The sequence below is a fragment of the Lampetra fluviatilis genome, chromosome 13, assembly GCF_964198595.1.
Source record: "Lampetra fluviatilis chromosome 13, kcLamFluv1.1, whole genome shotgun sequence".
Taxonomy (NCBI): Eukaryota; Metazoa; Chordata; class Hyperoartia; order Petromyzontiformes; family Petromyzontidae; genus Lampetra; species Lampetra fluviatilis.
Window position 1 is genome coordinate 14,044,748 of NC_136287.1, and position 23,890 is coordinate 14,068,637.

Sequence of the window (23,890 nt, forward strand, 5' to 3'; positions counted from 1 at the left end):
GCAGGACCCGAATGAGAAAGAGGCTTGAGACTCAGACTTGTAAACAAGCGCACTAAAAATCGAATAAAAGGTTGATTAGGAGTATTGACAGGAGGCCTTGGTTGCTGCAATGGGAGGGAGGGGGAGGTTGATTGGGGGGGTGGTATTCGGCGGGGACAAGGCCGAGGAGGATCTTGACGACGATGATGATGACGAGGCAGTTGTGTTACCACGCCTCGGTGGCATTGGGAGCTCGTGCATGGAGTCAAGTCAATTTCATTTTTGTTTACATGTGTATGGCACCTTTCTGGCACAAATCTCCCACTCAAAGCGCCATCGTCGCATTAAAACTCAACCTAAATGTTCAATTTGAGGGATAATAAACGGGGTGGTTATTATCGCCGTCGGCCACGTGGATTTGATCGTGGGCACGGGTGCAGACGTATGGTCACGTGCATCATGCCTGAAGGATCGTGCTTCCCACAATATATTTTTTAACAAATCTTATTCTCTACTGCTTTTAACTTTCATTAAAGTCTGGGGGGTCATGTCACCTGTTGTATATATGTCATAACGAGTGCAATTACTGTGATATAATTTAATACGCAAGTCATAACCTCGTGTATTTTAGCTTCAAAATGAACAGAGGCGTAATTAACATGTTTAATACTTTGTGATAACAACAGGACGTGACGTAAAATGAAACAAAACCATTAGTGGGTCGTTGCACATTAAATTACGTGGGGCGTGATTCACATCAATTTAACCGGCAGAGGCTGAGAACCAAATTCTCAGCCTCAAATTGCAGCAGCCGGTAACTCAAAAGGCCCTTGTGTGCATTACCCGCCAGATAATCACGTACGGGAAATCACAGCAAAGCGGCAGGGAAGGCAGGGAAAGTGAAAGGAGATAAACAACTGACGCACATGCCAGAAACCCGGTGACATCAAGGCCAGCCTCAGTGCGTCGTTGATCGTAGCTGCAAAGCAATGCTCTGCACCGATTAACTCTCGATGCAAATAAATGATTTGCAGTAGAGCTGGACCCCCTCCCCCACCCCAGTTATTTCAGTGATTGTATTTCGATTGACGGTTCTATTACTCGATTAATCGGATAACATGAAAAGCGTTCAAGAAAAAAAGCCTCATCTATTCCCACGCATGCCCCTAGACGGGCGGTGATGGGTGATCGGTTTCATCGGCTGCGCCATGCTGGCCGTAGCTCGCAGGGGGTTTCCCACCTTCATGAGATAGGATGTGGGGGCGGCAGCCATTTAACAAAAAGGGCCCGCGTAATAGACCACAACAAATCAGTCGTCAAGTAATCGTCCCAGCACAACTGGCATCCCACGGCGCCTGCTCCATTGCTACCCCTGCTGCCCTTGCTGGTAGCGCAATGAGTGGCACAGCAGAGCCGCCTCCACAGCTGCTGTGAGCAGCAGCAGCAGCCCTCTCTATCTCTCTTGTTCGTCCATCAAGTTGATGATGACCATGGCACGTTTGTCATTTTGTTGGGTTTTGATGAGTGCGCAGATGGATGAACAGGCCAATCCGAGCCCGGAATTATCTGTGGCACACTGCACAGGTCAGGGAGGATGTAGAGCTTAAAGCTTTCTCTTCTTCAAGGAAGCTTTAAAGCTTCCTCTCCAAGGAAGCTTTAAGGGTGTCCTTGTAGCGCTTTTTGGGGCCACCTTGCGCTCGCTTGCCATTCTTCAGCTCGCCAAAGAAGACTTGTTTTGGCAGTCTCGCGCAGGGCATTCTGGTCACGTGGCCAGTCCATCTAAGCTGTTCCTTTGCAAGCAAGGTGTGGATGCTGGGGATATTGGCCTTGCTGAGGACTTCCGTGTCAGGGGTTCTGTCTTGCCACTTGATCCTCAGCAGCCACAACAACGCTGTCACTCAGGCATGGCGCCATGGCCCAGACAGCGGTGGTTTTCAGATAGAAAAGTTTAATGCGTTCAAGAGAAGTCTGCAATGAAAGATGATATCAGGAATCGGAGATGTTAATAATTTCTTGTGAGTGTTAGTTGAACACGCCGTGATATGATATTAAACCATGTTGAATACAACGAAGTAAAAATAATGAGCATTTAGCCACTAAAGATTAAACGTTGGGCAAACGCTTGCCAACACTGGCCCAACGGTTCCAACCACATGCCAACGCTGACCCAATGTTGCATGTTTACTCGGTACGGCCATGAAGACACGTTCTGTATTTTCAAACATTCTGTTATTTTTGCGTGTTTCTTTAAAATGACTTATCTATTGTACATCACAAAAGAACGACCTGTGCACTATACCTTACAATGTTCAATCGGTTAACGTTCCAACGTTCAAATTTGATGCTCGATGGGAAGGGTACGGCGATTGTAGATGCAAGCGTTATGGTGCATGGCGTGACAAATGAAATGTGCGTTGTCTTTGTGCGACAGTACAACTTCCAAGAGGCAGTGGAGAAGAAGCCCCTTCCGACCACAAATATGCAGTGTTGTAAGTTTTCACTCTCTGCTCGTTTTCCTCCGACCGTGTGTGAGACCAAACGTGCGAGTGAGACGTATAAAACCCAGAAATTATTTTGCTTGATTCTCATTTCCATGCTACGATCGTCCCCGCTTAAACCTTTACTTTGCTGCATGCCACTTATGGCTCAGACTTGCTTCAGTCTCTTGTCAACTTTCTCACTTCTCTTGAACCTTTTTATTTCAGCCTCTGAAACCACAGGTATATGAAAAATGTACGGATACAAATTAAATTAATCTTACGCGCATTAGTTTGTACATCAGTTGACTTAGGTGTGCTATTTGAAAATTAATCTACTTTGTCTACAATTTTCAAATACAACCATTGCATGAGTGCTTAAATTTATGCTACGATGCATACCAAATAAAATGTTTTCAGCCTGCTTGATTGAATGAGGCATTGATGCCAACCGCATAACGTTCCACATTCTGTGCAGGGCAAAATTAACACCAGTTAATAAGAGATGTTATTAATGCTCTTGTGTGGATTTTATTTCTTGACAGTATCCATTATTAGTAAGTTGTAAAATCCGCCAGAGGGCAGCACACCCCCTGTCACCTGCCACTAAGCCATTGCGGCTTCATTGTGGAGTTTATCTTGTTGCAGGTGCGTTCAAGTGCCATTCGTGTGCATGTGCTCTCGAGTTCGATTTGTGTTACTTGTAACGCATTGTTGCCTTTGTGTTTATATGGAAATGCATGTGCCCGTGCGCGTGTGTGTGTGTGTGTGTAAACATGTAGCTGCCCCTGGTTTGATGGCACCTGTTCTGCACTTAAGTTGGACATTTGAATCTGGTTACTATCCAATTTGGAGTTGAAGGCTGGCAACGTATCATTATTACGTGCGATGTCACTATTTGGGGATTTAAATCTCCCAGGGTTTTTCTTTTTACTGAATGGCTCATCTGCTCATTTCAGAATGAAACGAGGCTCTGCGCCAGTGCTGCGTGCTAAATTAAGATATTTTATGCTGGACTCATGCTGAATATCTCACCACATATCCTAAATTGCCTCTTGGGATGGTGCATTTTAAAAATGATAGCCATAATGCATTGTCGATCGCCTAGAATTAGCAATTTTCTGTCGTCACTACATTTGCATTTAATGGAAAATACTTTGATAAAATGACAGACCTTGTGGCGTGGAGGTGACGTATGCTTTCAGAGTACTCACTCTGTCATGATAAACTGATACAATCTTTCACGTTTTACATTCTGTCAGCTGAAATGGGGAGGAAAATGAGCTCTTCGGTGCATTTACCCATGAAAACGAAATGATGGCGGTGGTGGGGGATTGTGTTTGTGCATCGGCACACCCCATTGGTAAATGTCTGGTGGCACTGGGGAAAAAAACACTTGCCCTACATTTACGTCAAATGTAAAATAGCGGACAATATAGATACGTTATTTAATTTAGTTTTTTTCTATAATGTTTTGTAAATTTTAAAAACCACACAGCAATCTTTTGGCATTAAAGGTCTAGCCGGTTGTAATTCAAATGTTGCATCATTAAATAAGTATGGGAAAAAACACCTGAGTAGAAATATTAATGACTTGAGAATGTTTATATGTAATAGTAAGGAAATTGAAAAGATATGTTTTTAATGATCATGTAAATGTTGGTTAAAGATCTTACTAGGAGCTTTCTCTGAAACACAGTCGTCTTATTTCTCATACACAACTTTCATGTCTTGCTTTCTAACCATGTTACTTCTATAAATCCCAAGCGACATTAACAAGGCCGATGGAAAACTGTGGAAGCACCACGTTTTATCCCACTTGTTCATTTTTGGAGCAAGAAAACCGTTGTGGCCGCACTTGTGTTCAACGTGTTGGAAATCATCATTAGCATTCCGCTCCAGTCTGGCTCCCAAAATTGATTGCGGTCTTCTAAAAATGTTTTCAGTGCTCCTCCGTATTCCATTTGTGTCTGGCCTGTAGCCATCGCCTGATGTTAGTCTCGCTTCTCCCTGTCTGTCCTTCCTCCCCTACTTTTGCGCACCTTGCATCTACGCAGGCAACTGGACCTATTTCGGATGGGGTGACCAACAAAGTATGTAACGGTTTCCTCATTTAGATCTATCCCGTTTGGTTCGTAAATATTGGCGTGACTATTTAGCAAAGGTTTATTTATTGTGCCTTTACAACGCAAACTGTCATTTCTGTATTCAAATTTTGTGTACATTATAAGATGTATTTTGTCATAACTAATGGACAGAATATACCAGTTAGCTGAGCGACAGAATAGTGCAGTGGTAACATTTGTGCCTCAACAAAAAAGGACGCGGATTTGATTCCCGACTCGGGCGCCTTTCAGTGTGAATTTCGATTTAAAGCTTTCGTGACTGCAGCAGGGATTCATCTTCTTGGTTCTTTCGGTAAAGTCACGTAGAAGGGAAGTAATAAAATAATAATAAATAAAACATAATAAAATAATTCTCACGACGTTTCAGCCACGTGACTTTACCGAAAGAACCAAGAAGATTTCAGTGTGAAGTTTGCATGTTTTCCCCCTGTTCTGCCTGGCTGTCCTCTGGGAGGTCTCCGGTTTCCTCCCATAGATGAAATACAACCCATACAAGGTTACGGGTATTGGCCAAACATCCCATTGCCAATAGAATTACTTGCAAATTACTCAGTTGGGATTAATCATAGCAACATGGCTCCTTACTGTGAAAACTTGGCAAGACCCTCCTGAGTCTTGAGACTCAGTGAGGCCTCCCTGGGTAAACAAGCGTCATAACAAATGATATGAATGATGCTCACATGATAAATGGACTTAAATAGACCTGCACTGTTGTGATAAATATTGAGATATTTAATTGTTTTGATAACATAGGACCAGGCTGAATATGCTGGAAGCATCCGTGTTAGACTATGATGTTCAATCCCGCAGTTTCAGTCGTCATTTCTCAACCCATTTGAAATGATCGACAGCAAGCAGACGTCACTTGAATCAATACCAATATTCCTTCTGCTACCGCCAATCACCATAAAGAGCCACTGGTGTCATCATTAATATTCTCAGGCATGTCATGTATTGGATCTACGCGTTTTCACGTATCATTCGTGGCTGAGGGTCTTGTCTTTGACATGCCCAGTATAACAACGGATGCACCAGTCCTCGTGTCACCAAGATACATAATCCACTTAGGAAACGACAGAGGAATGCTGCAGAAGGTAAGATGGGAAACGCGTGAACAATGAATGGAAGAGAGATTTGTTAACTGTCCTGTCTTAATATCCAATGGCAACACAGACCGGTATTCTAAGACTATCAGGAATTTTGATCTGTAAAGCCAGAAGGTTTGTGAGATGAAATCCAAATTGGGGGTTGACTCAGCTTATTATTCCTGTGTGAAAGATTAACCAGTATGAGTGTGTGCGAAGTCAACTGTAAAAATATCAGATTGCCAGGAAATATATATTTATCAGTTTGACATTTTGTAGAGATATCGGCCTCGTGTAATGTGAAGTGTGACGGGAGTGGTAGCATAGCGGTTAGCGCGCTGCGCTACGAACCCAGCGACCCAAGTTAAATTCCCGCTCGCAACATCGGTGACGATTCTCGGTCCTGGGCCCCTCCCGCAAGTCGCTTCAGCCTCAACTGAGTACCTGGTGCGGTGTGTCAAACATCTTCACGAGGGAGACAAAGACAGCCTGGCGCGGTGCTGGCCACCCGCCCTCTCAAATGTCATGCTGGCCTTCATCGATGCTGCTCGTTAACAACACTTGCCCCTGCAGTCTATTGAGACTATATAGGGGATCTTTGCCTTTTCCACTCCTGTGTAAAAATAAGAAAAAAGGCAAATTGATAAGTGTTTACATATCCGAATGGATTTTTCATCTCCAGACATAATGCCAGTCGTACAATTGAAATAAGGAGAAGGGGGACGGAAGACAACCGTTTTAGATTTACATAACGGGCATACATTTGAATACAGCAGTTTTCACTTCGGTGGCGATGTGATTTGTATTGAAGTAGAACCAACTGTTGCATCGCATAACAGATTATAGGAGTGTCCACAAAGCACTGTTTTTGATTATGTTAACATTTTTGTTAATCCATTAATGATTTTCTCTAGAATACTAACCATTTCCTTACATAAATAGCATTTCAATGCACAATGGTATTTGCTTTTCCTGAAAGTGTCGAAGGGTAATTGCATGTAAGGATAGTCCTGTTCATGAAAACACGAGGGACACTTTCATTCGTCATCTGCAAACCAACAATTATGATGCGAATCATTTCCTATTTGGATGCTAAGGCTATGATAATTTACAAAGACAATGTAATCATAATTACAGGGTTCACAGAGGTATACATGGATGTGTCATTTCCTCTGCGGATATTTTAGAAGTTCCTTTTACAGATAAAAAATGTTTACGTATAAATCTAAATGGTTAACATTGTAGAATACATTTTTCAATATTTTTTTTATTTGATGACCCTCTAGCTTTCGAAATTGAGCTCAGACAGGTTAGAATTGAACCACTGTGGCAGCGTTTGGAGTTTAATTTCCAGTCCATGTAGCCCATAGAACCTCTGGGGTTCATGAAATTAATTTAAAAAGTGAGCAGTGGTAATCCATTCGATGTACAAGTCCTCATCATATGAATATGGAATTTCCACCATTGGCTTAGGAAAGCCAATGGAGATGAGCACCTCAATCCTCACTTGATGTTAAGAACGGTGGATTATTTAGATTAGATCAGGTGTTTCTTCTGCCAGTGTTAATCTGAGTGAATTCGCTGAGTATGTGTTTTTTATTAAGAATAAATCAAGTTAATATCCATGGTGTGTAATGTGTTAATGCAATCCAACAGAGCCACATCATTTGAGGGGGGAGGGAAAGCCAAGTGTTGTGGTGTTACAAGCTTTCCAACAACCGTAGATTATGAATTAGTCCTCACTCTACACAGTTCAGCAAATTTGTATTCTAACATTGATTTTCACAAGCAGCCCACAACCAACTTACATCCCTCAAATGCATCGGCCAATGGCATTGACCAGTCAGTGTTATTATTCACAAAATATAACTTCGTTTTCCGTCGGCTCAGCGACTTCAGTTTGCCATAACTGCTGAGAAGTTGCGAGAGCTCATCTCTCCAAACACACGTCTGCTGAAAGTATACCAGAGCAAACATCAAGAGGTCCATCCCCCATATGTCAAGCTGTGTTCCATTGAAATTACAATGCACCCATCTTCTGTTCAAATCGTCACATATTTGCCCGAAGTACAATGAAACTAGCTCCACCTTCCAGAAGAAACTATTTGTTACACAATCTTCCATGAGGCTCATTTGCCTCATTTTGGTCCCACACAAGATTCAAAGCTACACGTTCCCCTGTGTGGTCACGTTTATCGCGTTTTCTAATGGGCATCGCAAGTCATTTTGACGTGCCCATCGTTCCTTATTCCTTGAACTTGGTGTATTGGTGTACGCTCGTTTGGGGAGTGCCTGTCACGGTGTGTAAACACGTGGGGGACCCGTGTCTCTGCTCCATCCGCTGTCCACATTGCGTGCCCATTCTCCCCCCCACCCCCCACCACCATCCTCAGCACTGGACGACGCGGACAGCGCGGTGGACGACCGCGACAGCGACTACCGCAGCGAGACAAGCAACAGCATCCCCCCGCAGTACCACAGCACGTCGCAGCCGAACGCGTCGGCGCACCAGTACCCGGCGCACCAGCGCGGCCGCCAGGCGGCGCACACGCCCACGTCGCCCCTCGACACCCGCGCCGACGGGGGATACTCGGACCACCGCGAACTCAGGTGCGGCACGAACTCTGTGCATGGGGGCGGGGTGGGGTAACAGCGCTGTCGCTCTCTCTCTCGCAATGTGCGTGCGTGCGTCTGTTTACAAAGTGAAGGCAAAGATTCTCCCGTATGGCATTTATCGCACTGTTGGTGTTAGGATCATACTAAGTTATTTATACCGCAGGAGGAATCCGGTGAGCGATGAAGCTCTGATTCACAGATGTCCCGTAGGGTGGGTGACAACGTTACAACAACAAACAGTAGAAAAACATGATAGTAGTGCAAAGTGCAAGAAAGGTAAACAAGTCGTCACCCAAATACGTACAAATTAAACAAACCCATCCCCGTCCTACCAGGCAAAGCCCACTGAGCTATTAACGCGACCTGGCTATCACAAATGATAGCTCAACAAAGTGAACAATCTTTTGGACACTTATAGCATCAACATAATCTAAATTATCTCAATGCATGTTTCTAAACGTGGAGTGCCACAGCACGTGACAGCTTTGTTCGGGAGCACCTGATAAGACTGATGAGGCGTACGAGGCAGTGACGTGGCCAGCAACACGACCAGCCGTCTTTGTCTCCCACAGTGCCCATGTTTATACACTGCACTCCTTACTCGTTCAAGGCTGAGTCAACCTACGGGAGACCCAGTCTTGCAGTGCATTGCAAACTGTGTTTGATTCTTGAGACAGAAAAAAATATATTCACAACATGCCACTGGTATTGGCCAAATATGCCAGTGCTGAACCGTTACCTGCGAATGACACAATTGGGATGACCCCCCCCTCCCCCCCCCCACGGCAGCTGCATCACCTCCTACTGCCTCGCAGGTGCCTCCGGGAAATAAGCCTCAGTGCAGCTTTCCTGGGTGAACAAGTGTAACAATAAAAATACAAATACAAATGTCACATTCTCCATCCCTAATTTGAATCGCCCCACTATCGTGTATCGAAAAACAGACGAGAATTTCTTTGAGTGATAAAAAAGTAGTGACATTGACATACGTCAAATATTCTCATTTGTAAATTAAGTTGAGAAACTGGAGACAATAACGTTGTTTTTTCACATGGTAAAACATAAATGTCTCATCAAACTGAAACTTGTATGATTTTACACCGCGTGATTTTACATTACATTATATTTGAATAATCTTTTTAACATGAAAAGTGTAAAAAAAACACTCGCCATCCGGGTTCGAACACTTTCTTCACACCTCCATTAACTCGTGTAGCCAGCCCCATTGATGTTGTAGTTTATCATCCACATTAGCGCACCTCTTCTCCAGAATGTGTTGCAGTGATTGAGAAAATGCTCATGATGACCATTATTATCAAGGGTATGGATGGCAAAAGAAAATCTTGTTTTTAAAAGTAGATTTTGGATTGCATTAATATGTATTTTTAACATATTAGCTGATGTTTTAAATCGCGTTGTGATATGTTATTTTAATTAGTTCTCACCGTTGAAGGCTATACAGACATCATGTAGACCATTGAAATTAGAATGCCCACTTAAGGACATTATAAAACAATTTGCAACATACACAGCGAATTAAGTCTACAAGCAATTTGAACAATTGGATGCAACTGGGAGTATCTAATGAAAGTTCGTAAATAACATCACGGATGGAGCTAAATGTAAAGAAGACCATACAAAGACGTCTTGGATAAAAGCCATGGGGTTAGCACGTTTTACGGACGGGATGTTCGGAGTGTTCAGAATATGCAAGTTTGTAAATACAAGGACAAAATAAACATTTCGTGTAAGGGCCTAAACTAAGCTAAACAGATTAATCTTGCAAGCGTAATGTATAAAACACACACGCGTGTGTGGGGAGCGGTAGTATAGCATTTAGCGCTTTGTGCTGCGTACCTAGCAACCCAAGTTTGCTTCCCATTCACGTCCAACACCAGTGACGATTATCTGAACCAGTTCTGGGCCTCGCCTAGGTCGACTCGGCCTCAAATTAGTACCTGGTTAGGTGTGTAAACATCGCCACTGAGGAGAAAAAGGCGGCCAGGTGTAGTGCTGGCTACCCGTCCCCTCATGTGCCGTGCCGGCCTTCATAGGTGCACGCTAACAGCACTTGTCCCAGCAGTCTGTTAAGGCTTTACGGGGGATCTTTGTATTTGTCTTTGTGCCAAAGCCAAAACAACTAATAATAATTTGGACAGATATGTATCCTTGCACCCTACCTAGCAGACGTCAGACATTCCACACTGAGTAAATATTTTAAAATGTAACAAAACCGCTGACATGATCTGCATTACAATTATGTTGTCCTGTCCATATAGCCCATGCATATCTGATAAGTATATATTATATCTAATCTAAAGCCTTCAAATTACATTGCTTTGTGAAATTGGACCAAATCAAAAACGCGGTATAAAAAAAATCGGATTTTGGCGAAGATGCGGCATGATTGGCAAATGGCATGCATTGCACCCAGAGGCAATTTGACATGCCCTCGTTTATTTATTTATTTCGCTCATTTCAGTGAATCCTGCCACATGTTAGTGCACTGTTCCATGTGTACCTGCTCTCTCGCACTTGTCTCGCGCACGTGTACATGGTACTGCGGTTTGGATCTGTATTTACCTGTGTAGAATTGGCAAGATTATACACGGGGATGTGCTTTACTATTGTAGAACAGGATCCATTGTGTGTCACTCTTTCTCTCGAATTTAGCGTCTGAAATATTTCAGGAGATGAAACTAGTTCCCTTTTTTATTCAGTAAAAATGTTCAATTAGAGATACAAAGTCTCATTTTACAAAACCCAATTCGTTACGATTAGTACTACGAATGTTAAGTAAGATACACTGAAATAATTGCTTGGAGATAAATTATATCATAACCTGCCTCATTATATAATGGATAATTCTAAAATTATTGTATAATAAGCACTCATATCTTATCAAAAGATTGTTACACCAACAAAATTGTGGATATACGCTCTAGGCCATTCCGAAATAAGTGATAAAACATTATCCAAATAATAACAATGCAGGCTGATATTGCCATTTAAAAAATAGACCTGCATGCCATAAACAGAGAGGTACTGCCGTGTGGCATGATGGTTGGACTCGCAAGGCAGAGGTCATCGGTTTTATCCTCATTTGTACAATGGGGCAAGTTTCTTACATCCACCCTCCTCTGTCCACCCAGCAATATAAATGGGATACTGCATAGTTTATCGGCCGGACGCGTGTGGTGGGGTAAAGTGTGAGTGCAAGATTCCACCAACTTGCAAGAGTCTACCAAATTACCCTGTAAAGGGGGGCACTGGAGCTCCCTCGAGTGGGGAGGCCCTTACGCCAGCAGCGGTGTGAGCAAGAAGTTGCAGGGTTGCACCTTTGCCTTCAGCTGTAAACACACACACCGGCTTGGGTCAACGTCGTTGATGCCAGGAAACCTCGCTTCTGTCAGATCCTGTAAATGTTGCGCGGTTGACTTTCAAGCTCCGAGGTTTTTTTCCTGAAATTATCCCACCATGTGGCTCTAGGGGCCTTTCTGTTTGCCACTCCAAATGATAGATGGCTTTCATGTTGACACGTGGAACATAACATTTAATTAATGTCCCAGAGTGCTCCATTGCTGCACTCGTTTACGTGTTGGATAATAGTTTTAATCAATCTCCTCTCCGTACAAATACACGAGGCACAAACTCTCATAAATGGCTCCTGCATCATTTCCCTGCGTGTGGTGTGTGCCCTCCTCACACGTGGAACTTGGATATGCTTTACTTTTAAGATATTCCTTCCCCAGACAGACTTCAGTCGAATATTGCATGCACTACTCGGACAATATAAATACAAGTAGCTTTAGTTGCATCTCACTTTAACGTGGACCCATAATTTAGTTTTTGTATTTCGTTTGTTAAATTGATATGGAGGTTTTTTTTGTTTACGTCTTGTAATTGGTTTGTTTATTGCACTTTTCTCGTGATCAAGGTGTCCCTTGCCAAAGATAATCTTAGTGCCAACGGCTTCTCGGCTCCTTTCCTGGTTTTGAAAAGCAGCTCTCTGTGTAATTGTTCAGATGTATTCAAGATTACTGTGCTGCGTAATGGCTACGGTCTGCTGTGTTATTAGTTACCCATATAATTTTGTAGGGAGCAGTGACGCAGTGGTTAATGCACTGTGCTATGAACCTAGTGATCTGAATTACATTTTTGCCCATGGCTAGCACCAGCGGTGAGAGACACCTGAACCAGTCCTGGTTTTCCCTATTACGCTTAGCAGTGCGGTGAAATACGATCAATCAACCCCATGACCCACACAGCATGGAGAGCCCTTCATCCAGCACTCGATTGACTGACTGTAAATCGTTATACTTTGTTCATATACAGTATATCATTTTCAGTTTTATTCCAGTTGCAACATTTTTTTTTACACTTAACACATTTGCTTAAATTAACATAGAGTTAAAAAATCATGCTCTTCAGGTCAATCCTATTATTTCGATTTAGTCGTATTTCACGACGTGCGTTGTAATCCCTGTATTTTCCCCAGGTCTTCTTTGCAAAAGAAATGCCGAGTAAGTGGCTGTTTCCAGGTTCAGATGAATGTTCCACCTCTCCCACAGTGACGTGTGCTAGAGGGTGACGTCACCCTCTCGCATTGGAGGACCCTCCTGTCATGAGTTACATTTCTATTCGATGTAGCACAGCAAGCACGAGGCGATCTCGCTTGTGTCTGTTGGTAATTAATTCGCAAAGAAGGTGCTCCACATGTCACCGTAGGCCATGGCCCATGTGACACGGAGCGGCCATGTGGAGGATACTCTCAAACAGACACAGCAGCAGCTTCTTGATGCAATGTGGAAATGTAGTCATGTTTTAGGGTCAAAGTTGAATGTAGTCATGTTTTAGGGTCAAAGTTGTGACGTAGTTTATTTTTAATCTCCGTCTTACAGTCTTATAACTCGCACATGTGAATCCTCACCATTCAATAATAATAATCGGAAGAATTGTACATGGAGCCCGTAAATAACAAGGATTAAGAGTTGAGAATACGGAGCCTACACACACAGCCTTGGGGAGGCAGGATGCCAGGGCGGCCTCCATTTTTTCTAAGTGGCCTATACTCAATCTTAATTTAGTGTTTAGTATAAGTTCCTAAATCATCTAATCTTCCCAAATGGATGTGAGATCACATCGAAGAATGACTCTGAAAGGTGACACCATAGCACTATATTCAGTGTCACTTCAGTCCTTTGTTTGCAAAACCATTTAACAGATGTATCATTTACACACGCAGCGATTTACACGTGTCCATTATGATTGCTAGCCTGCACGGCCAGGCTTTCCTGCATAGGGGGCGTGCTGACAAAAAATAGAACGCGGACGTTTGTGCGGTCGCCGGCAAACGAGCCGAGATCAAAGGGATCACTTTCAAAATTTAACATTTGAAACGCTCGTTAATCAAGTGACAGAAGTCCAGAATTTATGCGAGACACCTTTGGATTTTAGTTATTTTTTTCTACAATGTTTCCTAACCTCGTCTCTCATTCTCCCCATTCCCCCCTCCCAACCTAACGTGTGTCCCACAGCTGTGATAGCATAGAGTCCGCTACAAATGGCCATAGTGATCTAGAGTCTGCATCTGGGTCTAGCCGGCTAACGAGCCGGCAGTACTCCGTCGAGAGCAGGCAGTCTGTAGATCTTTCCGATAGGTGGGTTTTGTCGAAGGTCTTCGTCTTGGTGGGCTGTCAGTGTCGTGCCATTTGACGCTCTTCTCCAGCACGCCTTTGTCCATGATCAGTGCTTTCTGCTTGAGTCCAATGCTGCTGGAAGCTGTACCCAAAGGTGATTTAGCGAAGACGGAACCTAGACGACCATTTGTGGGTTTGTGGAATCATTAAAGGTCGAGTACCTTTTTGTACCGCACGTCAAGCCGCGTGCAGCGATGCCTCGTGACAAATTGGTTCAAATATACGGGTGGGTTATTTTATGGTTATGCTGTTTCTATCTCCTTTGCAATTCACCAAATGCAACTGGGTCAGAATACAGTTTTATGTTGCAGTCAGTGATGCATTCCGAATGCATGTCCACTCTTGCCTTTAAATATTTATGTACTTTACAATTGTACATTAATATTTATGCAATAAAATAGAACAACATTTTCACGTACATTTTCAACTTTGATAATGTGTATGGCTGAAATTATATTTCCATATGTGCAGAATTTGAGTCCAAAATATCCACTCTGTAGATGGAGGAGCATTAGCAACGACTCACGCAGAATGATGCGCAGGGCAAAATAAATGCCAGAAAGACAAATAAACCAGCTCGCTAAACTACGATCTGTCATCAGAGTTAGGCAACGCAAGTTATATTTGCCTTTACGCACCAATGAAATTTGAAATTGATATCGACATGTGCTTTGCCACACGATTGAATCCTTTGGCACATGTGCTTTATTATTTAACCTGAGCACATTTCTGTGGTGCATGCTGCAAGGCACGCATGCAGCACAGAGTCAGAGATCCTACTTAACATCTAAGTGAGTGTGGTCGGGAAGACATTTGGGGTCTAGCCGAGTCGTTGGTGAAGCAGCACTAGATTTGCTTTGAATCAAGCGATGCACACATGCTCATTCACAAACACACACCCATCAGTTGCTAGTATTGGTTTTTAAAAGTTCATAAAAATATTAATAAATAAACTACTAAACTAACAAAAAAAATACGTGGAGCTTTTGGTGAAGCGGATAGTCATGTGCTGTTTATGCACAAGCCTTAATTTTAATGGGAAATGTCTCGGTGACGCCCAGGGCTCTGCAAGGACAGTCTAACAATGTAGTCTTCCGTCCTCATATTTGATGTCACATTATATTAGAGGACATCCACCAATCTTTGTAGACACTCCTGAAAATTTGGGTTGGGTTACCAATGTCTGAGGTTCTTCAGTTAAAACATCTTCTGGTACGGCTGTGATGTTTTTTGTTTACAACTGTGCTCTGAAGTTCTAAATGCTTTGTTGGCTGTTGTTGGCCTGGCTTTTAGAGGCAAATAAATATGTGTGTTATACGATGTTTGATGTACGTATTTATATACTCTGTGCTGTTGTGATTTGCCATTGCTTGTCTTTAAGGTTGGCTTGTTCGTCTTCTTTATAACCATTTGCTACTGCGTTCCTGTGATCGTGTGCGAATGATAACCACGGAATCTCGCAGTTGTATTTCTATAGTAGTTCACACGTTTTTGAAAATACCAACCATGTAACAATTATATATTTTTTATCACATTTTGTGTGCCTTTTAAAAAATATTTTCTGCATCTTTCTTTGTATGCTTTTAACATTTTGTTTTGCATGTTTATTTATTTTTTGTGTTTCCTTTTCCTCCATTCTGTTGCTGTCCTGTCTCAACCTGCCCCATTCTTCATTGGACAGCAGCGTAAACCAGTTTATAATGAAAGACAAAACACGAATCGTACCTTCTGAGTTTTGTTCAGACGATAAGATAGGAGAAGATGACTATGACACCCAGGGTAGGAATATGATAGAGCAATTTCTACAAGAGAGAATTAACACGAAAGGCAATTTTACGGATTTAGAAAATCTACGAAATGATGGCGGTGTATTGGACCATGACACACTGCCACTTGAACTGTCAAATGCTAAAAACAACTACAGAAAAACACAATCTGTGCATCACAAGATTATTCCAAACATGTCAAAGAATGTCAACTCGGATGCTTATTCACTGGGAGTCTATCCACAGAGGTACAATACTCTACCCAGATCAAGACAGAAGCATGACAAGCATCAACTGCACAAAGCGGCATTGCCCGAGAATAAAACATCGTCTGTATCCACCAAGGGATATCAGCACGATTCTGACAAGCTCAAACCCACAGACTCCCATGTAGATGATAAACAAAGTTCTCCTCGCAAAAGCAAACCCATGGGTGCTGATGCTGTTGATCTTTGCTCTGTTGGGGACTCCCTGGCAGAGTGGTTGGACGATGATATCAATAGCCCAGAAAGTGTGGGGAGTCCAGAACACATCCATCTCAGAGTCATTCCTGGAGAAACTGCGGAAGACCAATTAAATAATTACTTTGTTTGTCTCCAAGATAATCAGTACTACGTTCAAGAATTTGAGTTCATAGAGGAAGGTGATGTTGTGGAAGACATTTATGTTGAAAATGAAGCTGCCCTTGAAATTGTTGACCATGAATATTTTAAAGACGAAGAATCAAATGTACAGTATATCGACGCTACGGACGAACTCCAGTGTCTGTTTGATACTGTTTCTGAATATTTGGTGGAAAAGCAAGAGGAATTCAACAAGTTCACCTCTCTCTCCGATTGTGGTTCCGATGAAAAGGTTCAAAAATATCCGCAGGATATCCAGTGTTCAAATGAGCACAAGCACACGGTGCCAGAACAGTTGCGCAAGGATACATCGCAAAAGGATTCTGTGCAGCAGCCACACTCGCAGACAGCCGAGCAATTACCAACAAGTAGTTTGCCTCTGGAAACTAGCGAAAGTTCGGTGTCACTCACAAATCTGGGCAATATGAAACAGGCCTTCTCCTCGCTAATGGATTCCCTTGAAAAGAAAATTTCGAATAAAGACGCACAAATCGTTGCCAAAAATGTCACGGCAAGCGAGAATGAGCACGAAAAAGGCAGTGCTCCTACACCCAGTTTGCCTTGCGGCAGCAGCAGTCCGTCCCTCCCACCAAATGAAGAAGACAATGCAAAGGAGGGAAATGTTCTATCAAGATTATTGAAAGCCTCGTTTTTATCATCATCTGTGAGCCAGAAAACAAACTTTCCTGCTCATGACAAGCCTGAATTTATTGCACAGAGCCAAGCTGCACTGGACAGAACTGATATTGAGCCTAAACACACGCGGATAAGTGGACAGGAGTTGCATGTTGACATTTTGGCCGGTCAAATAAGTGATGCATCTTTACAGCAAGACAATAATATGTTAGTTGAACGTGAAATGACGAGCAGTAGTGATATAGTGTCACGAAGTATCGGTGACACTGATGGAATTTCACATTCGGAAATGCAACCAGCTGAACCACTTGTTAAGCACGCATCAGAAGTGGCCACAGAACAGACAAGGGATGAATCCGCTGATCAAAGCAAACCCGAATCTATAATGTCTAAAGTATTTAGTATTTCCAAGTCATTCTTTAGCTCAACAAACCTATCAAGAGACCTGATAGATAATGTTTCACGGCCAGAAGAGAGTGTTCCTAAGCAAAGCTGCAGCGGTGATGCAGCGGTTTCCTCCCCCGCAGAAAGTGTCCACACGTCTGAAATAGGAATTGTGTCGTCAGCAACGCTCTTTGGGGATTCTGCTCAGGCACTCGGTGACGTTACGAGCGTTGTTGATAGCACGCCAACATCTGCAAATACCGCTTTGGGGACAAAAACAATGTTGGAGGTTTGCAGGTCCACAACTCCGGAATCTTCTCTGGTGGGTTCCTGTTTTCCGGAAGTAATGGAGCGCGTTTCAAGAGATGATGCGGAAGTTGCCGGCGGAGGATTTAAGCTGCCGTTCGGAAATACACTCTTCTCCACAAAGCATGCCGATGAAACGAAACCAGCCACAGGGGGTACTTTTAAGTTTTCCTTTTTCTCATCGACAGATAACATCAGCCAGGCAAAGCCTGAACACATCCCGTCCAGAAGGGCGTCTGTGGATGCCGCCTTTCTTTCGTTATCACCTGCAACCCGGAGTACAGATGTTGCGAAAGTTGAGAGAACTGCAGATCCAAAGACTGACAAAAAGGACTTGCCTTCTTCCCTTTCATTCAGTTTTCCATTTTTTCTTTCACAAAATAGCACCACTTCTAAGAAGGAAGAGACTGTTCGGGATGTGAGCGTTGAATCTTCAATGAAGGTAATTACTTCGAAAGTTGACATAAATTCGGAAGATTGCACTATAGCCTCCTCCGTTCTTTCCGTAACAAAATCCTCAGAAGCTACGAGCGCAACAGATGGGGTGAAGAAATGCGTTCCTCAAAGGATGAATGATATATTAGTCCACAAAGAAGTGAGCAACAGTGGTGTGTGCTTAGCGGAGGATAATGGTTTAATGGACACAAAAACATTCAACAAACTCGGTGATAAAGCTTCCTCGTCCTGCATCGCCAAGGGTACTGTAATTGGAGATGGTGCAGATGCTGAAGATGGAAGCGTCTCGTCACCCAGACTGTGTAATATTGCCGCCGCACCTGTTGACAATGAAAGGACACAAGCCACACACGAAGGGAGAATCACGTCTTTGCTCTCATCTTCATCGCTCTTCTCCAAGCTGCCATTTCTAGGGTCTACGCAGAAGAAAGAATCCACCCACGTGGAGGCAAATGCAGAAGAAGGCAAGCCGTCGTTGGCTTCGCACTTCAAACTTCCATTTTTTCCCCCATCAACGGAGAAGCAAGGTCCGGCCACGAATGTGGCGGATGTTGAAGAGCGCAAGCCGTCTATGGTTTCTCGTCTCAGTGTTCCACTTTTTAAACATTCTGATAGCCAGTCAACACCAACTGTGAATGCCAACGAGGAAATTAAACGGTCGCTATTTTCAAGTTTCAAGCTGCCATTTTTTTCGCCATCTGAGAATCCGGATGTGACAGCCACTGACAAAAAGACTCCCGGCAGCAATGGGGCAGAAGATAGCCATCGCCCCTCATTTAGCTCCCGTAGCAATGTGCAGGATTCACGCAACACTGCAACGTCAAGTCAAGGTGCTTCCTTGGTTAGTGCTTCTGAAATAAAACACATTCTCTGTGAAGCCGACTCCTCAATTGAATCAAAGTCACGAAATACATTTGTCAAAACGGACAGCAAACTGGACACACATGATGAAAAGCAATGTGCATCGAATGTTCCGGTTAAGTCATCTGATTATGATAGAGTGAAGGAAATTCAGCAATCAAAGTATCCATATTATGACTCGAAGAAAGAAGAATTGCTAACGGACAAAGTAACAGGCATTGCCACGGACCAGAGCTTAATTGCAGAACATTGTGCAAAGCAACAAGCTGATATAGACACCTATTTGGATAGTAGCCAGTCAGAATGTTCTCAGTATGGGCAAAAAAGTTACTATTTACCAGATTTCTACTCTCAGACTGCATGCAGTTCTGTTGAGAGAATAGTTATTGCACCCTGTTTTAACAGCAGTCCTCAAGGTATAAATCATCAAAGGGTAGTTAATGCTAACATGTTTGAGCAGCATACATCACAGGATAATCTGGAGGCTATGCACTTTGAAAGATGTGAAAATGCTGCCGATTTGTCAGTGGCCAAGGGAGATGGTTCTTATAGCGAGGCCCAGGAAGAGCCACTGCAACTCATGTCATCGTTTCCATATGCTCCCTACAAAACGAGCACTGAGAGGCAATACTTATTTTCAGAAGAAGTTGCCCATGGCATTGATAGGCCCTCTGAATACACCGAGTCTTCAATGTTCGAACGTCTAGAGGGTTACCAAGATCTTGCTACCGTTACGTATCATAAAGAGCAGCAAGCTTGGTTGGACAATGTTTTGTTCGCCCAATCACAATATGTCAATGAAGAAGTTATTGACAGTCCATTGTGTATTGACGCCAGTGAACACGATGGCTTCATGTGGTGCACTGAGTATTCTCCTGAAATGGATTATCCACACGGGTATGACAACAACATAGAGTTTCACTACGCTGACTTTGAAAACTATGCTTGGACTTTTCATGCCGAAAACCCACTCGAGTACCCTCATGAAGATGACGATGCTTATTTAGAGTTTGAGAATGAGTGGCCTGACTGTTGGGAGGCTGATGCAGATTGTGTAAGTAATTTATCCCAAAAGGTAATTCGGGAATTACAAGAACGTCCTCTGGATCTTTCGTGGACTTCATCAAGAATTGATGACTTACACTGGGACATTGCATATTATCAGGGATGGTTTGAGCATAATGTCTTGAAGGATTATCTTCAGCCGCAAGAAGAAATCCCGATCGATTGTACCGTTCGTTTTCTTCCAGTTTATACAATTTCTGTGGACGTTCAGCAAAGAACGGTGCAGCAATCGGCATCTGCAATGTTGACATTGGAGAAATCTGAGTCAGGAGACTCATTTGTTGCATCACTCTTTCACAAAAAATCCAGCATTTTTAGTTCATTAGTTTCTGAAAAACACAGCAAGACTGGCAGTGAGGAGTATGACGCTAAAGAATCTGGAGCCTTTCAAGAAAAGTGGAAACCGTTGGAAAAAGTCTCCTCCCTGTTCAGTAGCTTTAAAGTATTTAGTTCCACAGATGGTGACGCAAACTCAGATGTCCAAAAAAAAGTTGGTTTGGAATCTGAAGCGAGGCACAATTCGAAGGTGCATGGATTGATGGACTCTGGTTGGGATCTAAGTCACAATAAGGCAACGCATCAGGAGGGTAAATCACCGCCACATAAACAACTGGGTGCTGCATCTACATCAGAGGAAATGAAACGCAGCAAGTCAGTGTTGCAGAAAACAAAGACTTTACAAGAAAGTGAGAGAGGTGAGGATGGGAGTAACCAAGCTCGGGGAACGACCCAGCCTTCACAGCAAGAATCATCTGCACCTTCGTTTTTTAAGAGCCTGTTAAACATTGGCCAGAGCAAAGATGAATTACAGCAGCCTAAAAAGGATGAAATGGCAGAAAATTCAAATTCTCCTATTCAAGAAGAAAAATCAGTTTTTGGCACAATAAAAAATTTCATGAGCCTTGAAAGCAAAGAAACAGCAAAGCCTTCCGTGGAGACGGCGAAGGAAAATGTAGCCGAGTCGATGAGCTCAGATCAGAACCAAGGTATTTTTGGATTTACGCTATTCAGTAGGCCTTTAAACAAAGGGAGCCTTCTACCTAAAAGCCTCAGTGGACTTTTGCCATTTGGCCAAGATAACGCAAACCGAAACACTCCCGAAAATCAGGCAGTGTCACAGCAAGCAACACTTGGACCGCGCAGTTCGTCATCTATGGCAAATACAACCGGATTGAAGAAGGCCGCTTCCGTTCCTGTATCGATGCACTTGGGCCCTTCAGAAAGTACCATGCATTCGATTGATAAGCTTGATTCAACGACAAGTCTTTCAACAAAAACGCAGTTAAGTGAACCGAGAGGCAGGCTTCAGAGACAAAAGACATGTTATGCGTCAAAGCAAGAGACTCCAGAAGAGCGCAGCGTTTTAACTAAGACTGCTGAAGAACATTTTCGGTTCAGTGATTTAACCAGATCAATTTCAAAAGATGACGCGATGAAGCAAAATGAAAAGGATACGTCTAAAATTGTTGATATCAAACCAGTGCATCAAAATGCCTTGGCTCAACCAGCTCTTGATACAACTGGACCAACACTGGATACAGTTTCTTTGGAAACGTCTTCAAGTACTCAGGAAGATAATGAAATAAAGCAGCCAATAAGGTCTACGAGTGTGTTTGGTTTTTTCTCAAAACCCACTGGCAAAGAACTTCCCCAGAGCACAACGACACGGCTTTCTCAAAGCCTGACCAGTTTGTTTTCATCTAACGCTCAAAACGCCTCAAGCAATCAACATCAGGAAACTGTTGAAAAGTTGAAATTTCAAAACATCTCGCATGAAGCACCATCACAAAATGAAAAAACTTCATCTAAACAAACCGAGGATAAGGGCTTTTTTGGGTTTCTGTCTGGTGCAGCCAATAATCAGCCACCAGTGACTTCACAAACAAAATCTTTCTCTTTGCTCTCCTTTGCTTCGTCGGGAGACAACACAGAAAGTGAGAAATCTGATGGTTCTGGAACTTTTAAGATACCCTTCTTCTCGAGCCCTGCCACCAACCAACAGTCGTCTTCCACAGAAAATAAATTCTCCACTTCAATGTTTTCAATTGGTTCATCCGAAAGCAAAACAAATACCCAGAAACCAGAGGGTTTTGGTGGATCTTTGAAGATTTCATCCTTCTTTTCAAAGTCCAATTCTGAAGCAGAGAAAAAGAAAGATCCTGCAGATGGAAAATATAACATGAAGTCGTTCAGTATGTTTGGATTTAGCCTTGCTGAAGAAAAGCAACCATCTGGCAAAGCAGAAGCAATTCCTGTACACAAGAGTGAAACACATCACAGCTTTCCAATTCATGAAGTGTCTTCAGCCAATACATCTATACCCTTTACCAAGAAGACAGACAAGATAGAAGAAGATGCTTTACCACTGCAGTCAGATCTTCACAAACATGAATTGCTGGACTTTGAAGAAAGTAAGGAAAATAGGTTAAATGATACCCAGTTAGAAGAAGTCACACCAGGCAAGGAGAGCGAACTAAATGTCGACCATTTAGAAATCGTCACACCACAAGAGTATGTGGCCGCACGTGAAGACAGCATGTTAACGGACGTCGACGTGGATGATAATTGTGATCAAGTAGATGATCAAGCATTGTTGAATAGCGAAACTCCAGGTTGTTCTTATGATGAAAATGTTGATGCTGATGTAGATGTTGACCAGACCTTGATGAATGACTTTCCTGATGAACACATTTCTTCTTTGCAAAGTCACGGTGATGAAGAGAATAGCGAGCAGCTGTTTAGAGAATCTTCCTACGATGGTAACGGCAGCGAAAAAGACTACAATAATGCCTATGAGGATTATTATGAAGAAGGGGATGCTTGTATTATTGAAGAGAAGACAGAAATGTCACAAGAATCTATTGATGAACAAATACAATTGGGAAACCAATGTGAAAATTATGAATTGGAAGATGCCCAAGACAAGTTGGATTTAGGTGAACACATTCAAGAAGACCAACAGTACGTTGAGGATAAACCTTGCGATGATTCCCACATTACTGCGAATGATGTTTTAATTGAAAATTTCGCAGCTGCAGAAATCCACCAAACTGCACAAGAAAAGTCCTTTGCAAGTAGTTCTGTTGATACGTTCACTGGTTTCATGTCAAAAATGAAAACCATGACTTCAACTCAAGCTGAAAGTTCAAAAACTATTCAAGACCAGCAAGCCACGCAAGACAAGTCCTTTGCAAGTAGCTCCGGTGATTCATTCATCGGGTTCATGTCAAAAATGAAAACTATGACCTCGGCACAAGCTGATCCGAGTGCAAACACAAGCTTTGGGTCATCTTTCTCTTTCGGGTCGTTGTCTTCCGTTAAGATTCCACTGCCTAAACCGGAAAGCGCGAGGGGATTTAACCTTCCATTTAAAGACATGTTTGATAGTAAACCATTGCCGCAAATGTCTACGGGAGGATTATTTAAAATGTTTGCCTCACCGGGTGCAGACATGAATGCTCCCGAAAATAATGAAGCGAAATGTTCGAGCGCTGCTCCGGCTCATTCTGAGGTGAATGTCACTGACAGTCAACCACCGGCCTTGGATCAGGCTTCAAGGGCAGAGCTTTTGTCTGATGAATTGCAGCCATATGTATGCTCAGAGAGTTCACTGCCATCTAATGAACAAAGTTGGGAGAGAGGTGAAGATAACGTCGACAGTGACCCTCATCATCCTGATCAGAGTGAAGCAAAAGAACAGCTGATTGCAGATGATGAATCCTCGGTTGTAGCCACCAACGAAAATGTGCAGAAAATAGACGCGCATGTGGTTGACGTCGATGGTGAATTTGGTACGGACGAGTCCATTACG

At 43.0% G+C, this 23,890-nt stretch overlaps 1 protein-coding gene across 5 annotated transcripts in view; it reads left to right on the forward strand.

Moving 5' to 3' along the window:
- The window catches only part of UNC13B (unc-13 homolog B), a 176,022-nt gene that overhangs the window by 57,223 nt on the left and 94,909 nt on the right, over positions 1 to 23,890 (forward strand). For 4 of the 5 annotated variants that reach the window (XM_078862355.1, XM_078862357.1, XM_078862360.1 and 1 more), the window contains exons 7-10: positions 2,411 to 2,468; positions 4,514 to 4,549; positions 8,061 to 8,277; positions 13,821 to 13,943. In XM_078862355.1, coding sequence (XP_078718481.1) covers positions 2,411 to 2,468; positions 4,514 to 4,549; positions 8,061 to 8,277; positions 13,821 to 13,943 — 434 coding nt within the window. The remainder of the gene's footprint in view (positions 1 to 2,410; positions 2,469 to 4,513; positions 4,550 to 8,060; positions 8,278 to 13,820; positions 13,944 to 23,890) is intronic. The other variant, XM_078862358.1, reaches the window with a different exon arrangement.